This window comes from Opisthorchis viverrini, assembly GCF_000715545.1.
Source record: "Opisthorchis viverrini unplaced genomic scaffold opera_v5_497, whole genome shotgun sequence".
In the NCBI taxonomy this organism is placed as follows: Eukaryota; Metazoa; Platyhelminthes; class Trematoda; order Opisthorchiida; family Opisthorchiidae; genus Opisthorchis; species Opisthorchis viverrini.
The window spans coordinates 181,811-205,118 of record NW_008752160.1 but is presented as its reverse complement, the minus strand read 5'-3'; the positions used below and the strand labels follow the sequence as shown (position 1 = coordinate 205,118).

Genomic DNA, 23,308 nt, shown 5'->3' with positions numbered 1-23,308 from the left:
TATTTCTCGAAAACAGTCCAATTGGAGTTCAAGTAGCACATAAGGTTGACGGAAACTCGGGGACTGCGCCTACCTGATAAGCCCCAACAAGGGCAAAACCGATCGTGGACTGCCGAAGAGTTTTCAGCAACCTTGTGAGTAGTTTTCTTTATGAAAATAAACTTTGTAAGTGTACGATAATGGAGCATCAGCGTCAAAAATGGTGTTCATGTCTCCGATGATGGTTGTATTGCTAAGTGACCTGTGAGACGAACACGCGATTCTCCGGAAATCCGAGGACAACGAATCACAAACATAGTATGCCAATCAGACTGGAGAACATGAACTGGCTGGGAAGAAAATAGCCACTGGACAGCCAAAGATATTGGCTTACGATTGATTATGGTCACCAACACTCGGTCTTCTCCTTCGTCACCATGTGAAGCCTATCAGGCGTAGAATTAACTAACTGGATGTCGTACATTTCTGACAGTTCGACTATAGCAGATGTACTATCAAGCTAAGGCCAACTGCCTTGTGGCTGGACATAAAGTTGCACTGACTGTGTGACCCTGATTAGAACGCTGCTGACAACGTGGGCTTTAACAGTGTCTCTCAGGCGCACTTAGAAAAGTGACATGAGGGCTATCCTAAAATGCGGACTCGACTGTACCTCACATTTTCACCCTACTCCATCTCAACATTCCACAAGCCAGATCAATCGGTCAAATCGCACAAAAGGAATGAGAATGAGTGAAGAATGTACAGCTGTGCTACTCAAAAGCACTGTGAACCACAAATTCGCACCTGTCATAAACCAAAGTTGTAAACGGGGTGAACATGACTAAGTTGATCAATGCTGAGCGAAAGTTCAAGTGTCCCGATAAAAAAACCTTCAAACGAACTTTAAAAGGTTTGCAACGAAATGTTCATTTTGACAGCATCACGAGTCGCGATCCACGTTCTTTTCCAAATAGAGATAATGAAGAATATGATCTTTCTTGATATTCACTCCGAGATGTGCATTTGTTCACGAGGGGGGAATTAGTGCGAGCACACATCTCCAGACACTTATTCAGGCAATCTGAATAGAAGCTATTGGATATGGCCCAGCAGCGTCCTCAATGGGGCTCGTGCGTCCTAGTTGTTGCCTTCAATGCATACCTTCTCACCCGATCTCCCTAATCAAACATCCACTGACAACTGTGTATTTACGCACCAATTATATCAGCTACCGCATCAGGGAACCAGACTGTGGTAGCCAGAACCACTGTACGGCAAGGGCTTGGTTTTTACAGCTGTTGATGATGATGAGCAGCCATACCTAGCATCGTCTCCAATCGGGCGCAGTAAAGGTCCCCAACCAAGAAGACAAATCACTGCAACCAAATCTTTCGTAATCTCCTTCATACCCTTTTGCCAAGTGAAGGGTTGGCCACCGCCCTGCTACCGCCACTCTGGACTCTACAAGGAAAACAGCCCCGTTTGCGGTAAACACTGGTTCGGTACAAGCAGTACATTGCCTAACCAAGACAGCTTCCCGTTCTGGATAAATTCATCGATGAAAGTCATCGTAGCACAACCGAATACTCGCTTTCTACTCCCACCGTTACTTGGCAGCCAAAAGCAAACCACAGAAGCTATGGTTCTGAGACAATGACTGTCGGAGACCTGAAGACAACTCAGCTACGCTACTCGAACAGACCCCGTCTCACAGTCATACAACAGAACATACCGTACTGTAGCCTGATACACAGGTCCCTTGAGACTAAGGGATGGGATGCTTTGACAACATAGGTGACCCAATAAGCAAACTCGACCCGAACCTTACAGATTCGTGCATTGACCTCATCTGCAAATTACGGTCAGAACTAATACACCATCCAAGATACATAGAACGCTTCACAACTTCCAGTGCCTCTCCCTGAGTCGTAAGTGACGTGTTCAGTGGCTGCATGTCCACCATCATGACCTTACACTTTGTGGGTGCAAAGTGCATACCAAAGGACAGTTCATCCAAAAACACCAGCACCTTCCCCTCCTCTTCGAAGATGAAATCGATATCGTCGCCATATTCCAAACCTAAAAGCCTTTTCTCGGAACTACTTGAACACCAGGGTTTTGATTACCTTGCTGTATTCACCCCGTTACCTCGTCCACCACGAAATCAAGTAGGAATGGAGGGAGTGGGCACCCCCGAAGGACACCACTTTGAGTAGGGAAGCTATCGGAGGGCTGTCCGTATAATCGCACATGCAAGTGAGTATTATGTTGACATGCTCCCAGGACATTTCTTGGTGCGCAGTCGTGTCAGAACAGACCGGTCAATCAGGTCGAATTCGTCTTGTGAGTCGCTTATACCTATAACGTCGTTCTGGCACCTGAGGGAGTGCGAAGATTTGGTCAATGCACCTCGTACCTGCTAGAATCCCGCTTGCTGCTCGCGGGTCAGTATTTCACGTGCCACCATAAGGCGACGAAGCACAGTGACGACTAGGATCAAGATGACTCCCGTGTGATTACCGCACTAATTACGAGTCCCTTTTATGAAAATGGGCATTATCACGGACTCTCTTCAGTTATCTGGGATAGTCTTCTTTTATGAAATGCAGAGAAAGAGATCAGACAAGCGCTGACTTAGGACATCAGCTCCATCATCTTTGAACAATGCGAGTGGAAGGTCATGTGGACAACAATCTCGTCAGTGCTTGAGACAACATATGCAGTCATAAACTTCCGAGTCAATCGGAGATTTCACGTTGGCCGTCCAGGGTTCCACATCAGCTTTAAGCTCCAGAGGAGTGGAAGCTTGGGGCCACGATAACTGTTGTTCGGAGTTTTCGGCCCAATGGTCAAAGCGTTCTTCTTAGTTCGATATGGCTGGTCCACTCTGATCCTTGATGCCTTCGCTCACAGATGGTTTCCGAGGACCGGCCACATGGATCAACTGAAATAATCTTCGGGCATTTCCGGATTTCGACGTTTCTTCCACTTCCTTGATTTTCCGTGTCTACCAGAGTTCATCGTCGGTTCTTACGCTCACTTTCACTTGACGGCTGAAAATCCGCGGAGCCAAGTTATGTTCGGGACCGGAGGGGATATTTCTTTGAGATTTAAGCAGTACCACTGCTTGGTCTAATATCCAGTGCTTGAGTATCCCGGGTAGCGTCGTGCCACATGCAAAGGAGTGACAATCTCGTCCCTGTGTGAATTTACATCTGATGGTGGACTAGTTGGAAGAGACTCCCAAGAGTCCGGTAAATTCGTATAACATCCGGACCTATCAGTCTATCAGTTGCCAAGTAATAATTTTGGGAATGTTTGTGATCAAAAAGAGTGAACCGTTGATTCCAGTGTCAACTGACACGGAACCATGTCAGCTTACTTACCCCAAAGTTAAAAGGACAAGATACAAGAGAGAAAGGGGCCTAGTGCTAGCCAAACACAAGCACCAGAGGTCCGTGTACCTCGGACCACCGTTTGTTATCAATTTTCTGGACTTTTTATTTATCAATTCAAAAACGTCAATCGAATAAGACGGACGACCCAACATCAATTTGTTTCTCCAGCCTATTCTGTGAAAAAGTCAGTTGAGGATCATTAGGAGCGGTTGGTTCTGAGAAGATAGTATCGAGTATCAAGGATGTTAAAACCCTCAGTAATTAGGGCTAACTGACGAAGCTCTACAAAGATATTCAGGCTGGGCATCGCTAGTAATGCAGGTGGTTGATTACGAGTCTTAACTGAACGTCATGGCTTGATGAAAGGGTGTTGCAGTCTAGTTGGCATTTCACATTTTATTATCTTATCCATGACAGATGGGTGGGAGTAAAGTTGCTCCAAGCAAAAAATCTATTAGGCCACGCACATCTGATGGCTCAGTGGTTAGAGCACCAATTTACTGACCGGAAGGTCCGTGGTTCGAACCCGACCTCCGCCTCTCGAGTTCCCCTGTCTAGGCTTGGGCAACCTGACAGTATCCCAGCCCTTGTGCGTGGCGGTTAGGCACCGAAAATGTGTTATAGTTGAACGACTTTTTACACATCTGAAACTCGCAGCAAGATGGCTTCAGACAGCAGCTTGCGGTCATTCATATGATTCAACCAGCCAAACGATGAAAGGATTACGCGAGCTATATCCTGGAAGACTGGTAGCACCGACTTCCCGTAACGTTCCACATCTTCTTACATCTTACATCTTACATCTTCCCATCTTTTGGCTTGTGTCACTTTGAATTTGGCACGGAGTGGTCGCTCTTTGCAGTATACGATATTTCGGCGTAAGACGTACTACGAACATGGCACCGCAGACTGTAGTGTTGAAAGCAAACCACGAACAAAGTATCTAATAACCCACCAAACACCGGTTTCTTGATTGACTAATCGAATACTCGTTGGTGTCACCATATCACAACCAGGATTTTGAGGCGGTAGTGCCGCAAAAGTGCGAACCCGTCAGAGTCATTTTGATGCTTCCTTGTCAGAACCGCTGAGGTGATGCAAGCAACCCATACATCCGTGTCACCCTCGCCGCTAAGCACAGAGTAATCAGTTGTTACACCAATGTGGAAAATAGTCAATCAAGCGATATTTGGGACTGATGGGAGTGGTTTGGTTGGTGATGGTTCATAGTCCTCTAATGAAACCGTTTAGGCTGCCCTCTGAACCCTCCGCTTACGTATCCTGAGAGAAACGGCAGAATGTGACGCAAAAAATGGACTGCTAGGTACCTAGTCTGAAGAGAATATGCCGTTTTGACCGCTAAAAAATAATATATATACAAGTGTAACAATATGGCCTAAACAGTATGAAACAGAATAGTTGTTCACTCCAAGGGTGGTGACTATGAGCAGACAGTAAATATCACGTACAAATTTCGCCTTATTTGTCAGCTGATACGATATTTGACATCACGTAGTATATATTATGGCTACAACACAACACTCACAAGGTTTCTAAAAAACACTATTCGACACCCCACGACCGGTTCTGATCGACTTGGGGTTCATCAGGTAGAGGTGGTCTTCGAGAGAATCAAATGAATCTCCCGTTAACTCCCCGGGTAGTTTGCAAATGAAAGTAGTTCAACAAATGCGTGAAACAAATGCGTGCTCAACTGAAACACAAGGTTGGCGGAAGCTCGGAAACTTTGCCTACCTGATGAGCCTCAAAAATGGCAGTGCGTTGCCCTCAGCAATCTAATGTTCAGTCATACATCAGTTCGCGTGAATATCTCACAAGAATGAAACAGACATGAAACCGCCAGCGAAATGTTGATATTGGAAACGTAGCGGACACAATGGCACACAAATATAAATGCACAGAGACGGACAGAGATAAAAAATAATGCATGACAAACGCAGTTGGCCACGACAAAATCAAGTTCAACAAGTGTGCGCAAAAGAGGCAAGATGTGGACGTCACGAAATCATGTAATAGAGAAAAACCGAAAATAATGTTCAAAAAACTTGCTGGAGAGGCACCATACCCAAGTGGAGTGAAGGTTTCTTTCCTAACAAGAGGTCTCAAATCACAGGAGTTGTCAACCATTGTTAACAAGCTTAATGGGGAACAGTTGATGGCATCCTACCGATAAGTCCAAACAGCATATTTCTCTCTAGCTTGACATTCCACTGGGCAGAGAAGGATGGATCGAATGCGGGGGTCTCTCCCCTGAGATCAGCTGCCGGAAACGGAGTTCCACTGACTCCAAACGAAAGCTCCAAACCTCCGGTTTCCCGATTCAGCTGAAGTCCTAAATAAGAACTGATACTAGTCAATGATGACAAAGGGCGTGTGGTTTGTGTTCCGGAAGGTGATTTGGACCTGTTACCATCACCCGCTAAAGACGAATGTGGGTTGCTCAAAGGTGGCTCACAGGGTACTCGGGGAGATGCTCGCAGATTAGTGAAGTCTGGCCTTCCCCCTGGGTTCAATATCTCTGAACTCGGATTACCAACAGCTAATGGAGGGGACGTAGGAGCGTCGAACGCGGCCGCTCCCCTAACTCCAGGAGTTTCCTCTGATTTGTGGACGGCAGTTGGTGAAGATAATTCATTTCGCGATACTGGGTTATCAGACTCATTCGAAATCCTGAAGTTGCGTGTGGTTTCTGCGTGAGACATTGGTTGTGAAACGTCAATCACCTCATTAAGGCTTTGGATAACGGCCGCTTCCTCCGGGTGCTTCCACATAAAATGTTGTAAGCAAGACCCTTGCTTTTGTGAGGTGTTAACGACCAGAGACTTGGACTTCGTAGTTGTCCCACTGCAGCTGGCATGCTCCGCATTACCACCGTTGTTTATTATCCGAAGAATTTCATCAGTTCCACAGTCCACATCATCAGTATCAATCAGTCTGTCCCCTTTAAAGTGCCCCGATATCGGTGCATCAACATAGGAGCTGTCAGAACGTTGACTCACAGTCGTCACACAAAACTGAGTGGTTGTACTCACACCAACTGCCTCATCATTCAAATCACTTCTTGAGGAAAGCATATCTGTTGTCTCATTCACCTCAAACGGGTGCCCCACTTTCCTAGTAATGCCAGTAGGACTAGTCGTCGTGCAGTCGAGTTTTATCTCCTGTGTGATCGAAAGATCATTTGCAACACAAGCAGACAATTCCAGATGCTGCTGCTTTACTGAAGCAATAGGCGCTTCCATCTCGCTCTGTTCTGTCACCACACGTGCCTGTTCGGTAGTCGGTCCAAATGAGGACGTACCACCAAGCTGGAAGTCCTGAGCCAAATTGTCTAAAGGAAGCCGTCCATTGAGAGTGGTGGAGAAATTAGTCACTTGTGGGGTGAACAGTTTCTCGAGAGAGACATCATCCTTAGAACTCCTAAAGTCGGAAATCACCATAGGTAAATCAGGAGTGGGTGAAACATTCACAACCTCAGGAAGTTCGGCACTCGACGGCAACCACACAGGTCCTGTTCCTTCATTGTTAGTTGGTTTTACCTCTATAATCTCGCAAAATGTCGCTGGTCTCTGACGAATACGCGCATCAAAATTGCCACCTGCCCTGTGACCCTGAATCCGGACATTGTTATATTTACCTATCGCCTTGGTATAGGAGGCGTGGCTGGGTTCGACCGAAGTAATGGAGTCGTCCGAACATTTCCTGGTCTCTGACGAATACGCGCATCAAAATGGCCACCTGCCCTATGACCCTGAATCCGGACATTGCTATATTTACCTATCGCCTTGGTATAAGAGGCGTGGCTGGGTTCGACTGAAGTAATGGGGTCGTCCGGACATTTTGACGAATTCACCGAATGAACTGTTCCCAACGATGCTTTGTTATTCTCCTCAGTTGCCTGTTTCACGGAGTGGCACGCAGGTGAGGAGGAGATTAAGGCGGGTGTGGGCAAAGGATGGCTGGGCATGTCAGCGATATTTTCATATTGACTGTCGTCCAGTGCATTCAAGTTCGTTCGAATGGTTGGTGAGAGAGGCACACTGGTAAATGATGTTGGTATCTGAGTGTTGAGGTCTGTGGTCAGTGAATTCTGCTTACCTCGGAACAGACCAACGTTACGAGTGGAAGCAATTCTACTGTTGGCCCATCTGCTTGATGAACATTTTTTCCGAAACACAACATCCACAGTTTTTGGCCGGAAATCACCTCTGGCTTCCAGATTTCTAGAGTAAAGTGTAACTGGAGCACGCCTGGTATATTCCTTCCGTTTCTGATAGAGCGGAACTGCCCGTTCCAGCGAGCGGTTGCACTGGTTGATTGCTTGGTCATCCGGTCCTGTTATGCGGACAATTGAGTATCTGATCCACTGTGAAGTCTGATGTCGTTTGTTGAGAACACGGCGAGTTATATGCACATTACACCGTGCTTTGGCAGCAACACTCTGCACTCTGGGGGTGTCTAGTAGGTGCGACAACTCAGAGGGTAGAACATTTAACGCATACTCCGCCCAAACGTAACAGACTAATTCGTTTTTCTCCATGTTCGGAATTCGATTAAGGCCAATCAACCCAACGTCTTCGGAAGTGAGCCCTTGACAGAACTCCGTCCGTAGTTCTGATCAATTCAAAGTGGGAGAATCGATTGTGCATTGTTGATTGTCGAACTCAGGGTCACTCAGTCAGATGGTGTCACATCACGTGACTCCACTAGTCCAAGGAACCGAACCTAAAAAAACCCAACCAACAATCACAAGAAGTGTAGTTTCCAACAGGTCCCAACAGAACACATGCTGACCATCGAAGAGTCCAAGATCCAGCTGATTTTGGCTTTCACCGAAATTCGCGCTGCCATCATTCATGGTTTCACGGCTTTCTTAGACAATGACGAGTAATAAGTAATCATTCAGCTGCAACACCCTTCCGGTGCCTAGCTGCCACGCATCTTGAAGGAAGCACGAGGGCTGGGATACTGCCAGGTTGCCCACGCCTAGACAGGGGAAGTCGAGAGGCGGAGGTCGGGTTCAAACCACGGGCCTTCCCGTCAGTAAATTCGCGTTCCAACCACTTGAACCATCTCGCCCCCGACAATGACGAACCTTTGGTCCTATTTTTCTCGAGAAACTGGGTTTCCGTTGCACTTCAGACATAAGTAGAACACAAGATATGTTGGTACGGTGGACTGAATCGCGCGTTAATATCCTGATTTCTTATTCAACCAGTACCTGGAATAGGGTAGGGTTATATACCTCTGGCAACCTTCCCAGGTCGTATATAGGGAGATGAACTTCTTCAGAGATTAGTCGTGAATAACTACTCATCAGCTGACACCCCACAAATAGTAGCAAACGCCCAATGACGGGTAACAAGATTTACGTAACAGGGTTTCAAACATTACGCAGATTGGGTTAACACGTGAACGGTAGAAGCCCAAAGATTGGAAACAGGCGTCTAGTGGCATATTTTTGACGTGCCAAATGAAAAGTGAACAGGAAATAATGTCATAAGCTATGTACCTGCTGGTATGATACCCAACCGCATGGCTGATGGGACCTCCACAGTCCCTGGGCGATGCTCAGAGTGAAGCGGTAAGTTGGCCTTGATTCGTTCACACAAAAGTACTCCTTGCACAGCCTCTGCCAGAAAACCATCGCCACCAACACAAATGACACTGAAAGCAGAAAGTAGGACAAAGAAGACCATAACACGACGCGGGTCGCTTTAGAATCAATGGTATATAGAATAAAAGTCAGAAAAATCGAAGTCTCGTGCAGGGGAAGGTAGACGCCTGTAAACAGTACCAAATTTACGGTTCTCTGAGTTTTGTCACACCGTTCAACAGCTACACTCTGACGCCCTACCGAACCGCGGCACACACCGATAACGTAGAAAATGGAACAACCATGGGTCAATACGACTGAATAAGTGAGTGGCGGACTAAATGACGATACCACCCTGATTGGTGGTGAAAAAACTGACAGACTCAGAGGAAATCTTATTCACCACTACAAACAAGCAACTGATGTTTGCTTTTATACCAATCCGAATTTTCGTGGCGGTTAACTCGAACATAATATGGCGCCCGTTCATGTCCGGCGCAGGTCTGAATCTCCTTTCTGTGGAAGGCTTCAGTGGAGCAACGGGACTTTTTTCACGAAAGCCTCTGAACTAATCGATGTTGCGATGAAAGTGGAGAAAATGGTAACGTAATAGAGATGACCCTGTCAACAACACCCCCAGGAATAGATTTTGTTATCCAGGAAATGTTTCTCCCTTATTACTGAACAAATAAACCAAATAGATTAGGGGCAGAGGCTGGAGACTAAATTTAGAGCGTACTTAGAGATGAAATCAGACGAATCAGAGGAACACATGAAAACGCTACCATGCAGATAGAGCCCTACTAAACATGCTCCAAGGGAAACCAGCCAGCTTCAATGTGTCTTTGCCGTTAAACGGTATGGAAAAAACCCTCAACACTAAGTACTCGGGAGAATTCTTTCTGAGAATAAGTGAAGCTATGCTTCTGGCCTTCCATACAGAGGCATCCATATCGCTCTCTCTCTCTCAAAGCAGGAACCAGGAAGTAAACAGTTTTAAATACTCAATCGAAGAAATGACAGTATAATTACAACTGGGAAAGTGAGAAAGGTCATGTGCTGTTTTCGATAGGAGTCTCAGCCGTACGCACGGGTAACCACCTGGGTCCCATAAAACAAAGCTTGAATATCATTTTAAAAACGCTTAGTAACTGTGACAAGAATGGAACAATGAATCAACCATTCCATTTATTAACCAAAAGCGAACAGCCACAAAAATATTCATACCTCGTCCAGACTACAGGCCAAAAAGCTGGAAATATGTTAACATACAGGAGAGACACTAACCCGTCGTAGTTATCGAGTTTATTCTCCAGAAGATATTCGGTGACGTGTCCTCGATGGGTTGTAACTATTGGGGTGGAAAAATGGAACGGTTGATTATACACGAGCCATGCTGTCCTGTGGCGAGACTCGCTCACCAGAAACAGAGCAGGAACGGAATGTCTCGTCCTGCAGACTCGATTTAAGATGAGACAACGGAAAACTGGTGCAATCAACAAAAGACTACTCAAGCATTCTCATGCTGACGACCCCAAATCCTTGAGTTCGCACCTTCCACTCGACCACACAATACAGTTCGGAACATTGAGGCTCCAGGTAGTGCATAAATGATTCGATCGATTAAGACGAAATTGAGAGCGCACTTTCATATCAACATCGGTTGTTAGAAAGTCACGAAGCCCCATGCAACCTGAATAAGCCGAAAATTAACGCAGAATTTCAACCGAAAGACCACGCTCTGGGAGCAGGTTGGGAGTTCTATAATGTTTTAACTCAAAGTGAAACACCGCGACCTTAGTCGCATCCAAGGTGCTTGCTTTCTCGCCTTTTTTCCGCCGTTCCAATCTTGAAGATCTGAGCAGAAAAAAGCACAATCGATAACATTCGTCATCAACACTGAAAACTAATGCAAAATGCCACGTGATACCAATGCGACGAGACACCAGCGCACTTGAAATTAGGGAGACAATAAATGAGTACAGAATAACATAATAAGATGTACAGGACAACCGCTGCTGTCGTAGGACTCCCTGGTATCTGTCACAGAAGTACGTCGCCCCGTGTGATTGTCACATCACACTTGGATATAGAATTTTGGCACGAAACTGAGAAAAAAAAATTGGAAAATTGTGCGAACACTATATGGAATCGGGTTAAAATCATCATCACTAATATCGGATAGATAACGCACACACAACGGATTGGTACGTGCAAGAAAAACCAACACTTTTATCAAGGTTTTCACAGACTGATACCATAGCTGGAGTCTAGCACAACTGCATGCAGATGTCTGCCTCTCCTGATAGGTTACCTCTTGCGTACAGAAAAGAAGCAAAAAGCAAGCCCCCTGCTACATCATGCAAACTCAGTGGCAAACTGGATACATCAAATCATCATCAGCATCATCATGAACATCAAAACAACGCTACAATCTTACCAAGTAAATTCATTTTGTCGTGAAAAAATTCATTTTTGTAGGGGGGGGACAATACATCGGTAGCCTGTTGATTTGAGGTCCACACTCGCTAAACAAATAGACAACTAAGGCGGGTAGAGAGCGATTCATTCATCGGGCATCTTCAACACAGACCTATTGAATACACTGATAAGCAAACTACCGAGTAGTAATATTCAGTAGAAGACAATGACAAGGTTAGACAGGGTTTTCTCACCTATAACATGAGTTTTAATGCGCGCAAGTTCAAACAGCGGTCGGACTGTTCCCTCGTACGTCTGTACCGCTCTCCGGTGTCCAGAGTTGGGATTCACAAAAACCAACAGATGGCGTGGTCGCAAAGGATCTGCGATGAAAGATATAAAGAACAGACTGTCATGGCAATTATTATACAACTATTACACTAGGGCACTGACTCTTCGATACGACCTCGGAACAGCCAGTTGAATGCTAGGGAGGTGACGTCACAATAGATGGACCAATTGCATAACAAGTGTGAGTGCCATGTACAGCTACGTTGTCCTTCTGGAAGGGAAGATCATACCGGGACGTTGGACAGCAGGGGGAAGAGCAAATGGTATGGAGGGTACGGTACTGCAGGCGAAAACTGGGACCTGACAAGAGTGGAAGCCACACACTGATTACGAACGACATTAGTGTATCATACTCTACCAGCATATCACCGCAGTGCGTATAATACGGGCCACATGAAGGTCACATTTACAGTGACCCCATAGAAAAAGCAAAGCACAAACTGGTTTTCCGTGGCCATTGTTATAGTTGTAATCACTATCATGGGCACCAGTATTAGAAAAAAATCGTTCAGCTGTAGCACCCTTTCGGTGCCTAGCTGCCATGCCACCCAAAGGATGCATGAGGGCTGGGATACTGCCAGGTTGCCCAAGCCTAGACAGGGGAAGTCGAGAAGCAGAGGTTGGGTTCGAACCACGGAACTTCCGGTCAGTAAATTCGTGCTCTAACCACTTGGGCCGTCTCGCCCCCAGTATTAGAAGCTGTTGCTTCTACGTACTAATCCTTAGGCGCCCAGGGGAAAAGGCCACAACTCGCCTACAACTTCCAAATTCTTTCAAATAAACACATTCAATTATCGTAGGGATATAAGATGATGTAAGCAGAATTGACAGAGCATCCACCCAAAACATACAAAGATAGATATACCTTAACATTACAATCCGGCCTGTTTGCCATTTAAACCAGTTACATGTCATGATCTGTGTTCAGGTGCAAGAAGAATCTAGTGAAAACCAACCAGTTTTCACAACGTTCAGCATAACAGTGGTACCCTTCAGTTTGGGTTGCTAGATCAGGGCCTGTCTCCGGCGAACCCTCCACTTACAAAGGTTTGGAGTGAAGAGCATGACTTCCTTTGGTAGGCGTTTGTTTTGGTACATACAGTACGGACCACAATCATCCTAGCCTGACCAAATTTATCGGCTGCTCTAGCTACTCAGGCTCACTCCGATCACGAACCAGATTAGTGCGGGAATGATACAACCAGCTAATATTGTCTGAGCTGAAAAGATATCGACTAGGATATCTGAGCGCATTTAGAGTAATCAAACCGGAGAAGACAAGTGTCAAAGTGATAAAGTAGTCGTTTTGTAGTCGAGAAAAACTGTGGATTTTGGCCGACCGCATGTTTGTTGCTGCCAAATCACCCGATATAACGTAAAAAAGCCATACAGGTACAAGTGTATCTGGTATAAATCATCTCTCATAGTCTCAAACTTGCGTCGAAAGTGGTGAGGCTGGACACCAGTCTCATATCTCTCATAGTCTCAAACTTGCGTCGAAACTGGTGACGCTGGACACCAGTCTTACTGAAGCCAGCAGCTGCATGATGAATGCGGTACAACCTACATTCCGATAATTAGGGCGCTGGCTTCAGGTATACGTTTCAAGTGGAGATATAATTAGTGCACTGGGATTCTCACGTAAATTTAAGCAACGGATCGAGGCTCGAGAGTGGGACGAAAATGTGAGAGATGGGATGCTACTTTTCACCACCTTGGGTGAAAGAGCGACACGTTTAAAGCAAGGATTTCCAGGAAAGTGATTCAGTAAATGGGCGCTTCGGTAGTGGTCGACTGCTCTCAAACTTATTGTTGTTGTAAGCAACTAAGGAGATCCGGCTGACGGTAATATGCGATGATGTGAAGTTTTTGGTACTTGAGCAGTTCACAGGTGCACGTAGGCTGAAGTAATACCAGATACAAAAATTATCACGTTTATAAAATGGAGCCCTAGGCTCAAGGCTTGAATGGAAACGGCAGTTGGTGTAAACTCACACGAATGGATCGACTTTTATGGAATAAACCACCACAATTGTTTTAATCTCAACGACCCAGTGACTAAAGTGGCATAAGGCTGATTAAATATGGTATTGACCATTGAGTCACGAAGACGCGTGAATCAAGCTGAGTGTCATTGTCCTTGTGAATTACAGCCTTCGTGAAGGATGTGCAACTTCAGACGAAAACCTAAATTTAACATTTCAACCCCCAAAACCTTCACTGCAAAGAAGGGCGATCCACAGTGCAAGGTTCCTGATATAAGGATCATCATCAGAGGGACCGTTTTTCAGGCAAGCATATTCTTCCTCAGCAGATGAGCAACCTCCTATAGCGATCGTTTATGGACAAAGACCACAAGCTGTTCGGGAGACGGCTCTCCTCTACAAAAAAAGGAACCAGGTGTCTGATTTATAGGCCTTATCCTTCGAAAGTTGACTGAACAAAGGGAGAGACAGATCCGTGAAAACCAAGCTAGGTTCCGTCCTGCAAGAGGTTGCATCGACCATATCTTCACCCTCCGACAGATTCTGGAACAGCGACACTGCTTCCAGCAACCAACAATGGTTGTTTTTCTTGATCTGGAAGCTGCCTTTGACTCTGTGGACCGCCAAGCACTATGGCAGTGTCTGTGGAGCAAAGGTGTCCCCCATAAATTCTTGACCCTCATTAAGGCGCTGTACGCCAACTCCCGCGGCCGTGTAAAGGTCTACGGGAAGCTCTCTCCTGAGTTCACCACATCAAGTGGTGTCCGACAGGGCTGTCCTCTCTCACCTTTCCTCTTCAACTTCGTCATTGATGCTATCATGGAAGACTCACTACCAGCCTCTAATGCCTGTGGGGTCGAAGTGCTCCCTGGGCCTCCGCTCACAGATATCGAGTACGCAGACGACATATCGCTTCTGCGATCTGACCCCGCNTGAGTCGATTGAGGCAGTAGACAAATTTATTTACCTGGGCAGCTGTATCAGTCCCGGTGGTCTCGCGAAAGATGATATTTTCATCCGGATTGGGAAGGCCAGAGAAGCTTTTCTAAACCTACGTCACCTGTAGCGTAGGCGTGACGTCAGCTTCTCTTTCAGGGGTCGAGTTTACAATACTGCGGTGCGCTCCATATTACTGTACGAATCAGAAACCTGGCCGCTGCGTGCCGAGGACGTCAAAAGACTTTCAGTGATTGACCATCGATGTCTTCGGAGCACTGCTCGAACCTGGTGGGAACACCGGACCAGCAATGCTGAAGTTCATCGAATGACATTCGGGAGAAATAACTCACCCTCGATAGATGAACTGATCACATTGCATAGGTTGCGCTGCCTTGGTCACGTGCTGCGTATGCCAGTCGGCCGACTGCCTCGAAGGGCTCTTTTAGCACAACCGCGTGAAGGGTGGAAGAGAACCAGAGGTGGTCAATGACTTGGCAGTGAAGTATAAAAGTCATTGCCAGTAAGCTCAGATGCGCTGGTCACTGCCGTCATCCTGGATGGGGACCCCGAGACGGGCCATATCAATGGTTGGAGACATTGTCAGACATGGCCCAGTCGCGCCCTCAATGGCGCTCATACATCCAAGCTATTGCCTTCGATGCATCGCTCCCTTCCCAATCCCTCCACTTAACAGCCTACCTACAGTGCTGTATTTAGGCACTAATTTATCAGTTCATGCTTCCAATGTGCAGCTACCTACCCCTCTCCACGAATCATCGTTGGAAGGAAAACTGTCAGCTACAGGCACTGTACGACAAGCACACAGTCATTACAGCTGACAATTACGAATCATCGTTGGAAGGAAAACTGTCAGCTACAGCCACTGTACGACAAGCACACGGTCATTACAGCTGACAATGATGATGATTTTGGCTTATTTTTCTGGACAACGGTTTAGACATGAAAAAGTGCCTATGGGACTGACAGATGGGTTGATGGCACTGTATCATTCGACGGGTGAGTAGAGGTGTAGAAGACGGATGAGCGAGGCGCTGAAAGGGCGAATGATACTCCCCGGTTGCCCAAGCCGAAGAAGGGGGTTTGGCTGAGACATCCTACCTTGAGAATTTGACTAAAATGTCTGGCCAACAAGGCAGCGGGGGGATTAGGGTTTTGTTCGGGGACCTTGCCCTTAGCATCTGACTCAAAAGTCTGGACCGCGAGACAGCGGTTGCTAGGGTTTTCTTGGGAGACCCTTCCCGGAGCCAATGACTCAATAGTTTGACTCACTAGGCTGTATGCGGTCGGTCTGGCCCGAGGACGCAGGCATTACTGTCTCAATTCTAGTACAGCTGTACACAGCAAGTGCTTTTCAGCAGCACAGGACTCTTTGGTGTTAAAAAAATATTTCGATCGTATTGAATAGCGCGCCGGCGGTCACTGTCAACCACTAAGCGATCAGTGTACGGCATTCGGGGCTGAACTTTCCTAACCCTTCCTTCCTCGGAGGAAGGCAGCATCGCTGCTTCCATAAATATGGATATGCTGGTCACTTGGGGGAAACACCTTACCACCTTCACACTCCTACTTCAAGGGACAGTACAACTTTACCTGTATACCATCAGACCTCGCAATATGATTGCTCGTAGTGCGGAGACTCGCCGTTCATCGGACTGCTCCCCCTTGGCCTCCCTGACATGGTCGAAGCTTTAGAAACTGAGTTCCAGCCAGTATAGCCTGCATAGTCATTGCGGTACAGAAGCCAGAGCACCACGACAAGGTGATAGCGCCATGCATGATGCAGGTTCACAAAAGCTGCTGTGATCTTCGCAGTCCAGACGGAAATTTCGTCTTTGGCTAGACCACCTAGACTGATACAGCTGCACTACTACCTCAGTCGGTCCATCGACATGAATGAGGTTAGGGGTACAGCTCGTGCCGACTTGTAGCACCACACTACACTTTGCGGGTGTGAGGCGCATGCCTAAATATGAAGCAGAACTGTTTATGTTATTTAAGATCGTCCTCATTGCAAAAGTGTCAGATTGAAGAAGAGCTACGTCGTCTGCGTACTCAACACCTTCAGCGAGCGACCTGAGAACATTTCAACCTCATAGAAATTAGAGGCAAAGAGTGAGTCTCCCATGAGCAAACTAACGACGAAGTTGAAGAGGAAAGGTGGAAGAGGACAGCACTGGCTAACATCAACCATGAGAGAGCTTCCCATAGTCCTTCACGCGTCCACGGGATTTGACGTAAAGAGCTTTAAAAAGGGCTAAGGATTTCTGGGAGCAACTTTGCTCCACAGGCACTGCCATAATGGCTGACTATCTAGACTCAAAAGCAGCTTTTATGTGAGGAAAAACCAGCACTTTTGACTGCTAGAAGCGGTGTCGCCTTTCCAGAAGAGTAGGACTCGACGGATAGAAAGGAGATTCAGTAGATTATTCATTCAGGCTCAGGGACACGATTACTCCGCGAAGAATAGAATGGAGGACCGCAACTGTCTGACAACTTGTGGTTATAGAAACGGATTGCAGTAATGCAAAGGAAAAATATGGGTAATTTTGGATCACTTCTGTTTGGCTACAGGTCAGAAAATAGCAAGTGTGAAATAATATCAACAGGAAGGATACCACCAAAACTCAGTGAAATGCCCGCTCGTGAATGGGTGGAGCGATTGATCCCACATGGTAAACGAGATCTTCTGCTATTCTCTACTTTTCCAACCAACCCACAATCCCATTCAAGGTGATTGAAGAGCATAGATTTAAACTTGTTTATGTTGGTTTACATAGTTATAATGGAGACAAGGTATCCGGAACCAACAATTTTTGATACAACCATTTTCGAAAAAGCTTTACTTGCAAATAGAATCCCTTTACTTTTATGCTCGCTGAGAAGGATAAATAGCACAAGCCTGCAGAAACGATGCTATTTATTTAGTTGTAGCGGAACGCACAACTTAACCGTCGCGGACATGACCAGACAAAATGGCAAGTTTTTAATAAAAATCCGTCCACATTTTGTGTTCCGCGAAGGAAATGGAAATGGAAATCGTTCAACTGTATCACCTTTCCGATACCTAGCTGACACGCCAACAGAAGTAGGCACGAGGGCTTGGATACTTCCAGGTTGCCCGAGCTTATCAATCGAGAGGCGGCGGCTGGGTTCGAAGCATGGACCTTCCGGTCCGTAACCTGGCGCCTTAACCATCGCAAAGACGGGTTACATTGAGGGCTGATTATATAATGATTTTTCGATGAAAGCCTCCCTATGGCAGGTAACTAAACTGGAATCAAGAGCAGCGCTGTTCCTCTGGAATGATCTGGACATGGTTCGGATCTGTTTCCAATAGTACCCTTTCATTCGTATTGCATGCAGTTAGACTTCTCATCCCAATATTTTCAGTACGTCTAAAGTTGGGTATGAATCTAGCCAATGCACTTCGACTGTTCTCCGCAGACTGAATGTCCCCTAGGTGCACCTGTGGGGGACCCTAAGCAGGTCAGGTGTTGAGCCCCATCCAGACTGGAATTGGAGCTATCCACATTCAAGATGAAAAGCGCATTCCGCGAATATTCAATAATGTCAACATAAAAGGAAACCGACCGAGCATTTCCAAAAAACGGTAAACAACAACAGAGCTCAAAAACTGCCATGGATTCATTCCGGTGTCTCTAAGGCGCGCACAAAACTCCAACTATTTGTACGCCGCTTTTAAAATACAGCTAGTTATCCAGCTACTTGTCCAGGGAGCGAGATGGTTCAGTGGCTAGAGCACGAATTTACTGACCGGAAGGTCCGTAGTTCGAAAACAACCGCTACATCTTGACTTCACCCGTCTAGGCTAATGTAACCTGGTTGTATCACAGCCCTCGTGCTTCCTTGGATTGGCATAGCAGCTACGCACTGAAAGGGTATTACAGCTGAACAATTATTATTATTATTACTTAAATGTCGAAAAAACTTACTGGTATTCAGCACTGATTCATTTAGCTTGGCAGTCCACTTCTCACATTCCTCCGAAGAAGAGCACCAGAAGACGATTTCCTTTGTTCTCCACTTATGCTTTTCGGCTCGAGCTAAGTGAGATACGACAAAACCCGTTTGAGGAAAGTCACGCCTAAGTCCTAGAAGATTATTCAGCCTCTTTGAGACTTTCGCGGGGAGCCCGTGTTGGTGCAGCATATCGACCGAACAAACGAAAATAATATCACGCAGAACAACTGAAAAGAGGATAAATTAGGAGATAATAAACGCTCACTTCGCTCAAGCTGTCCAGGGAAAATGCTGACACCGCACTTCCACATAAGCTCATCCTTTGTAAGAGCAACCAGGCACGTGACAGAATCAGAGTTACTCAGGAACCCACATAATATATGGCTGATCAACGTCATGAGATATAAAAATAAGGGCTCCTGAAAACTCTTGAGGAGTTCGTGACCAGCAAATGGGGGCTACTCTATCCGGCCATTCCAGATTCGAAAGCGCACGCCCGAGTAAGCATTACTGACATCCGCCTAAAAACGGTTTAAAAATATATACACACTAAGTTACAACACAGAATAGCGACTAACAAGTGAAACAGAAGATCCAGGAATAAACATGAAGACAAGTAGCGTTCGCAGTCTCATGGTTCTTGTCTATCCATTCTTACTCATCTTAAGCCAACAAACCGACTTGGTCAATATAACCACAACGCCAAATGCGGTATGACATTCATCGTATGCAGAATACGGTCGAAATACCCATAGACAACCATGGATATCACCAGGGTCTTCGTGCTAGCCTACCACAATAATCCCAAAGTACGTCCACCTCCAGACACTCATTCTGAAAATCTAGGCAGAAACTGACATCGTTTACACCAATTGGCGGTAATATCTTGCATTGTCTCCAGTAACACACAATGGGGATCACGCGATCCCTATCCTGGAAGGCGAATCTATTTATCGACGGTGAGGCACTTGGAAGAGCCCGGAGAACAGTCCTTATAAATTTGTCTAAATTCGGTATCTGACAGCCTCTCAGTTATTAGGCGATTTCTCCGTAAACCTTCTGAAAACCGAACAAGCGACTCCGGATGAACGCATGGCCAGAACCCACACGTTTTCCAAAACGAGCGGTAGTCAGTTATCGATTTGAGCTATCAGTCACTGATGGCAATGTGATCAATTGGGGTCCGCCGCTGGAGGGCTGTTGGCTGGATTTTTTTATTGGGACGTTGGTACTGCATAAAAACAGCTTGTAGTCAGCACTTAATCGAAGCAGTCGTTCGCCATTGTCCCAGCTTACCGAGACTAACCCAAGCCGATTACCTTATTGAGCCTCAGAGGCACTAAGTTTGCCTACTTTTGCATTCAAGTCTCCGGCAGCCACGATGATGAGCTTTTAACCACCCTAACAGTGCACTCAAGACTCCATAAAGTTGTCCTTTACAGTGTCAGAACTAATCAGACACGAGAAACAGAAAACAATCAACTTCTCAATTCTGAGATTCCTTCACGGACGTTGACAGACTAACCCCACAAAGGCAACTGTTGAAGAGTATACTGCCAAGCAAGCATCCTTGCGTCCGGTAAATTAAAAATATGCCGATGCCTACACGCCCTGCAGGTGCCGCACAGACAACCAGTATAGCTCGTTTAGTTATGAACGCCCACAAACCGTCAGATTATGGTATGACTGCACAGTCATTGGGACAGCGAACAGCTCCTAAGAGGCAACTTTGATTAATGTTGGATTCAAGGATTCAAGTTTCCAACTAGAAGGACTCGGAGGTCAATATGACCACATGAAGGTTACTGCTACGGCACTGTTAAAGTAGCTACTATTGGCCGGAGATTCACAGAGGACAGATCACAACACCAAAAATTGAAAGAAAGCTGTCACATCAAACTGAGCAAAGTGGGATACTCGCACCTTCCTGGCTGCTTCCCACATGATCCTGCGTCCATGTGGCTAGAAGCCTTGCAGAACACTGCACACCACAGGCCCTCATGGCGCGCATGCTGTAGGTTCCTAGCCAGTGTTTAGATGGCATACATTTATCGCTAGGCACAGCGCTTATAACAGGGGGTTCGGGAAGGGCACTAGATCAATCCTGCTGATGACGCTTCAGTTCGACGTAATGCTCAGATGTGCCCACTGCAAGGTTGTCTAAAGATGTAGGTACTTTATTTTGATCGCTTCGTCTATGCACATACGACTTCTCAGTAGATTCCTATCCCCAATTTCTATTTCTTTACTAGGGGTTCTCTCACGATTGCGGGGCAATTAAGAGCCAGTTTATAGTACTGGCGTGTTCCTGTTGATGACGAATAAGATAGTACAAAACTACACCGCTTCTTGACCGTGGGTCTCATCTAACTAACGACAGATTTGGAAAGGGCGATTCAGTGACGTGGATGTCCGGTTTGAGTCAGATTATTATCACAGCAATGATAACTCATGGGGTCTTGGTGGCAGTTGAGATCAGTCGTAGATTCATTGGGCGCTAAGGTTACAGCAACTGGGGGAGGTTAGGACTAGTAGAGTGGTTTTTTGGACACAGGAACTCAAAATGGCCGACTGTGGCGCGCGTTGAGTAGAATCATCTCAAACTACATGAGTGTTCTTTGTCAAGCGCCGTTGGGGTTGGAAGGATTCGTCGAAGCGGTAGGGCGGAGTTGGAGGCGCACGAGGCTCGGGTCTACAGGCGAGAACTTAGGTGACCATTTGACGGGACTGTGGCTGTAAGAATGCCCGGTCCATTCTCTATGCAGTTAACAGGTGTTGGTGGGCAGGCTACCCTGATAATGAGGATGTCATTCACTCGTAGATGTTGGATGTATTCCTATTCGCTGCAACCATGTCAACACTTGCCCGTCTTATATGGGTATTTTAACTGCGGCATTCCATGGAAGATGACACCTTTGCTTTTACCAGCTTTAAGTTTTGGTATGGTCTGTTTCCTTATGCGTGAATTTTTCAGTCGGGGAAGTAAGAGATTGACGTCTTGGAAACGCGGCCCCATGGAGGTATACCCTTAAGATGAGTAATAAAACGTCCCGAGGGAATTCCCAAGCTACGACAGAACGGCCTTGACTTATGAGCGTCGGTAAATATCGAGCTTCTTGTGAGCTTGGCCAGTGCGGCCGTCTATATGGAAATCCTCATTTATCCGTACGGGATGGTCGTGCTTTTTCGCCTCTCTGAGCGATGAGATGAAGTGCATCACGATCGTGCTGTACGGCGACTAAGGGTAGCACAGTTTCTTTTGCCGATGATCTGGACAGGAGTGGGCACTGAAGGCAGATTGCGTAACTGACGCATGAATCCAGAAGTGACGGTAGACTTTCCATCTGGAAAATCTGGAGGGGAAAGGTGCAGCTTTTTGTGGCATGTTTCAGCATATGACAGTGATAGAAAAAGAATACCCTTGCTAGTTGCTCTACAGGGAATCCGTTTCGGTCGTTCGTCCTGCCAGAGGGCAATCAAAGCCTGTATAAATGAGGCCTATCTGGCGACCTTGGTGGAATGACGGTAGTGTCCTAGGATACAGTCGAGTCCTGGTGATGCTCTCAGAAGGGCTATTAACGATTCTGGGTTTACCATATACCGGTGATCTAGGTCCATTTATCCGTCCAAGCAGTATATGCCACCAACGAAAACTATGCTGGACGGTTAGGTAACTCCCTCTTGAGGGAACAGAATGTTACGTCGGCTGACCCCATCTATCAGAGAGTCCGCTGGTATGCGAAGAAGCACCCGAGAATTCTTCAGGAGAGGATTACCTAATAATGTCAACACAATACATAATTATGCATTATGTTGGCATGGCCAACAGGTTTTTCACCCTTGATCTAGCCAACACACGACGGGTACATGGTAAGAACATTCTCATGCCCAGAGCGCACACTATAATAAGGCGAAAAATTTCTCATTTCGGGTAGCTCCTGAGTGGAATAACCTCCCAACTGTTGTCTACGGTACACCTATTACCCCGTTCAAAGCACTATTATACGCCTTTTCATGCCTACGGAAGGTCCTGGGGGATAGCAAGTGGCTCCACTCACTACTCACTGAAGATGCAGTATGCACGCTATCGAAGCACCAGAGGACAGAGTTTCACCGAGGACAGGTGTTCACAACAACTTCCACGAGCGGACAACAGGAAGAAAGCTCATGAGCCGAGGCCCAGTAAGCAAGGATTGAACATCAGCAATACCTACATCTAAATCAAACTGGCAGACATTGCATACCGCAACGCAGAGTCGGCGACTTGCGGTCTGGACCGGGCACCTGGTCTATGAAGGCCAAAGTCAGGTTGGTATATAAACTGGTGTCGAGCTACAAATGGTCATTCCTCGCTTGCTCCTCTTGCGGTCCGGGTGCAGGTGACGTGCAGGACGCCGCCACCACGGTTGCAACGACGGTACGACCAAGTGGGATGGTTAAATGTGATAGAATGTTATGTAGGTTCACGGTGTAGCACTTGTAAACTGCTCTTTTTCATGCTCAGTATCTTCTTTTTTCCCATCATTATCAGTCACATCGCTGTACAAAAGTTTGTTTTACTGAAATACAACCGCTACCGCCCGCGCGTTGGCTCCAACGTGACTTTGAGACTT

General features: G+C 46.4%; 1 protein-coding gene across 1 annotated transcript in view; it reads right to left on the bottom strand.

The window, feature by feature from the left end:
* T265_11452 (hypothetical protein) overlaps positions 1-22,621 on the bottom strand; it is a gene marked incomplete at both ends in the record, with an annotated part of 32,573 nt that extends 9,952 nt beyond the window's left edge. The window contains 9 exon segments of the mRNA XM_009178108.1: positions 8,914-9,068; positions 10,285-10,348; positions 11,673-11,801; positions 18,668-18,922; positions 19,490-19,662; positions 19,718-19,842; positions 19,854-20,014; positions 20,221-20,306; positions 22,554-22,621. Coding sequence (XP_009176372.1) covers positions 8,914-9,068; positions 10,285-10,348; positions 11,673-11,801; positions 18,668-18,922; positions 19,490-19,662; positions 19,718-19,842; positions 19,854-20,014; positions 20,221-20,306; positions 22,554-22,621 — 1,216 coding nt within the window.
* Positions 22,622-23,308: the final 687 nt, after the last annotated feature.